Source organism: Propithecus coquereli, unplaced genomic scaffold (genome assembly GCF_000956105.1).
Source record: "Propithecus coquereli isolate 6110/MARCELLA unplaced genomic scaffold, Pcoq_1.0 Scaffold340, whole genome shotgun sequence".
NCBI classification, from domain to species: domain Eukaryota; kingdom Metazoa; phylum Chordata; class Mammalia; order Primates; family Indriidae; genus Propithecus; species Propithecus coquereli.
This window is the reverse complement of record NW_012149064.1, coordinates 1753551-1757794: the sequence shown is the minus strand read 5'-3', so window position 1 is coordinate 1757794 and position 4244 is coordinate 1753551. Positions and strand designations below refer to the sequence as shown.

Here is a 4244-nt window from a genome sequence, read left to right as displayed (position 1 = left end):
AAAGATGTGGAAATAACCCAAATGCCCATCAATACATGAGTGGATTAATAAAATGTGGTATATGTATACCATGGAGTACTACTCAGCCATAAAAAATGAACTCCCTATTATATTATCCTGGATGGAACTGGAGCCTATTCTTCTAAGTGAAGTATCAAAAGAATGGACAAACAAATACCACAGGTACTCACCATTAAATGGTACTGATGGATCAACACTAATGTGCACACATGCAAAGTAACATTCTTAGGGTGTGAGGCAGGTGGTGGGGGAGGGGATGGGTAACTCACACCTAACAGATGCCCTATGCACTGTGTGGGGGATGGGCATGCCTGTTGGGCAGTGTAAAGACAATTTATGTAACCAAAGTGTTTGTGCCCCCAAAATATTCTGAAAAAAAAAAGTACCTTTAAATACATTGACATCCTACTTGGTAAAAATATGTGTATAAATGTATTGTCAAGATTTAGAAATAGCCTGTAAGTAAATTTTCTCTCTATAAAATATGTCTTGTCTCTTTTACATTTTATGAATTTTCTTCAAACAACATTGCAATTTAATAATCAAAATATACTTAAATATGGTTTGACTTTCACTTCAATTTTTCTCCTTGGGGATTTTTGTACAGTGACTGCCATCTGCATTTTGTTTTGTTATTTTACACTGTTTTATGAAGATCTCCATCAGTACAGACCCTGCAATCCTATGAAAACTGCTTGAATGCATCCCCCTAAAGAAAATGTGATGATGCTTATTATTACCAGGTCTGCCCCTTCCCAGTGAGATCGTCATGTCGCAGTCTTTGACAGTGAAATCTAGGAGTTTACAAAAACAGGAATAAAAATGAATGAATGGGACAAGAGAACTTCTTCTGTATGTCTTTAAATTGCAGTTGGAGTAGGGAGAACTCTCTTTCCTTTATGAAGGACTCAAGAGCACTCACAGCTCCAGCTTTGCCCGAGCAAAGAGAGAAAACCCAAGTAGAGCTTTGGGATGAACGGAGCTACAAAGGGAAGAAGACTCAGATATACATTCCTCAAGGACTTGGATTTTGGAAAAATTATTACCATCAGTGGGATAAGGCAATCTCTCTCCAGATGCGATGGCATACAGAAATAGCTGTGTACTGATACAGAACTTTTCACTACTTTTGTGATAATTTGTATATAACTTTTGATATTCCAAAGGAAAATTAAGGGTTAGAAAAAATGTTGGTGTTGTATAGCCTAAGTTTCACATTTACATGTAAAGCTTATTTTGACAATAGTTGCCATGAATGTACGCTGCTTTAAAAATAAAAAAAAAAAATAAGTAGGCATTCAGAAAATATCTACCTTATAGTTTTCATATATTCCAGAAAATCACATGTTAAAATTGAGACTAAAGAAAAATTTTAAATTTTGTCATGCACAACAATGTATTGTCATTAAAAATAGAAGAGAATACTCTCTTCTCTTGTCATTAAAAATAGATTGTTTAAAACCTTAGTTACCCGAAATAGTGCTGCTTGGGATTTAATCTGTTTACCAATCAACTGGTGACCTTACGCAACGCAGATTCTCACTCAAGAGGTCTGGGGTGAGGTTTGCATTCTCTCAGATTACTCTGATGCTTCTGATTGCAGATCACACTTCAAACAATGTTTAAGAGACAATCATGGGAAGATCAATCTTTCTAAAAGGCTTGGGTGGGAGTTTATTTCTTCCAGAACCTTTACCATCACTTTGGTTCCTAAACTTGCACTGAAATAACTAATAATTGTAAAGCTTCTTCATTCACATAGGAGAGTGATGTATAGTAATGGAAAACCCATTGTTTTTTCTTCTCTCTCTCTATCTTTCTGAATCAAATTGGTTTTACTGAATTAATTGTCTGTTTGGATATTTTATAGGAATCCAGGAGAGTTGATATTTGTTTTTACCATGTTAGACATTCCTTTCTTGAACTCTCTAGTTCTGTCTTTCTTTTGCCCCACTTACTAACCATGTTGCCCTTGCTAATATTTAGAAATCAAGTTCATTTATTCATGGTTTTATATTACCCAGAAAAATTCTGGTTATCTAATATTTTTCTAATAAAATTATCTAGTTATATTTATATCATCATTAAATCAACATCAATGCTTGAGAATACTGTCTGGCTTGTCATATATATTTAATTAATGCATGTTTATTGAGTGAACATATTTTAAGCTACAAAGGGTTAAATTCACATTAGCCTATCTACTCAGTGAGGAACACTGCTCTATTTAACAGAGAATTCTTGGCTCATAGTTACTATTAAGACATAAATTATGAAAATATCCAATCAAAATATATGACACTAAGCCATCCTGTTTTCCAGTTGAATGCCTTGTGGGCAGGGACCTTGTGGCATTTACCTTTTTATCACTATGGCATTGCACTACAGCATTCTCAAACGGCAAGTATAGAATAACTCTTCAGTAGAATTCAAGCCAAAATGTAAAGTGCACAGAGATGTCCATCTTAGATGGAATCAATTGTATGATATACTTTTCAATACTCAGCAAATATGATTTGGAAATCCATTCTAAATTGCTCATTTTTGTGGATATTTCAAAACTCCTGCATGTTTCTGGCCAAGAGAAATCTCTTTTGTGCTAGAACTTTCCTGAAAGCTTTCTTTACATCTTTGTTTCTCAGGGTGTATATGAGAGGGTTCACCAGTGGAGTAAGGACAGAGTAGAAAATCGAGACCACTTTACCAATGGTAAAGTTGTACTTGGCTGGAGGGCGGACGTAGGCAAAGATAATGGTGCCATAATAGATGGTAACTACAGTGAGGTGGGAAGCGCAGGTGGAGAAAGTTTTCTTCTGAGCCTCCCGGGAAGACAGCCTGACTATTGTGACCACTATGTTGCCGTAGGAGGACATAGTGAGAAGGAAAGAACTCAGAATCACCACAGAGCTACACGTGTAGCCCAAGGCCTCTACCAAGAACGTATCTGAGCAGGAGAGCTTAAAAATGGGGTCTGAATCACAAAAGAAGTGGTTGATCTTTTAGGGGCCACAAAAGTGTAGACGAGAGATCAGTATGGTAGGTAAGAGAGGGGCAACGAAGCCCCCATCCAGGATCCGGCCGAAAACCGAAAGCAGATCTGCAGACTCATGAGTCGCGAGTAGCTGCACACAGCCACGTACCGGTCGTAGGCCATCGCTGCCAGCAGGATGCACTCTGTAGCTCCCATGGAGAAAAAGAAGTAGTACTGCGTAACACAGCCAAAGACAGAGATGGTGACAGCCTGCGAGAGGCAGGTGGTCAGCAATTTAGGCACTGTGGCTGTAGTGTACCAGATCTCTAGGAAGGACAGATTTCCTAAGAAAATGTACATGGGTGTCTGGAGTGTGGACTCCATCAGAACAATGAAAATGACGAGGGTGTTTGCCATGAGGGAGAGCAGATATGTCGTGAGAAACAGCACAAATAATGTGAGCTGCAGAGAGGGAACCCCCGAAAACCCAAGGAAAATGAATTCCGTCACTGCTGTTTGGTTCGTGCCATCCATGTCTCATCTTCTTCGATCTGGAATGAATCAACAGCACTCAGATGATAGCAGACGAGCAAGGGACGAGATTGGAAGATTCCTATTCATTTATCTCATGATTCTAAGGGACTCCCTAATAATAATAGAAAATAATGGCTGTCAAAACATAATTGACATTTTTATAAACACTTAATATGTATTGTTTGATTTGGAAAATAAGCAAAATAAGTCTCCGTAATAAATATCCTACTAATCCACATTTACAAATGAGGAAACTAAGGGAGTAAGTAGTTGTCCCACAGTCACACCACTCCCAAGTGGTGGGGCAGGTTTTGAACACAGGGAGGCTGATGTAAAAGACTACAGCCCAAGCTTGATACACAGAATGTGGTTCTGTGGAAGAATATGGCACTGCCTTGTCACAGGGAGCAATGCACATCCCACAGAGTGGGGGTGAGGGAGGAATCCACAGACGACGCAGGGGAGGGGCCGGTTGACGGTGGCCTCTTGAACTGCACAAGGTTCCCTGCGGAGAGTAAGGCTTGCCTGCAGTGTGAGCCTCACGGCCTCTGACCCGTGCCGTCGGGGAGAGGTTGGAGGGAGATTGGTACCTGAGTAAACCCCATCTCCAGAACACACAACATAGGGTCAGATTCAAAGCATATTTGAAAAAAAATTGTTTATAGGTGTTCTTTTAACTTTTCTAACCTTTGGCTTGTTTGGTTTTAGAATCATTTTG

The 4244-nt window shown here is 39.1% G+C and overlaps 1 protein-coding gene across 1 annotated transcript; it reads right to left on the bottom strand.

Moving 5' to 3' along the window:
- Positions 1 to 2576: 2576 nt before the first annotated feature.
- On the bottom strand, positions 2577 to 3526 carry LOC105815627 (olfactory receptor 5A2). Its single transcript, XM_012650824.1, is given in 2 exon segments — positions 2577 to 3088; positions 3091 to 3526. Coding segments are annotated over 2 exon segments (948 nt in total).
- Positions 3527 to 4244: the final 718 nt, after the last annotated feature.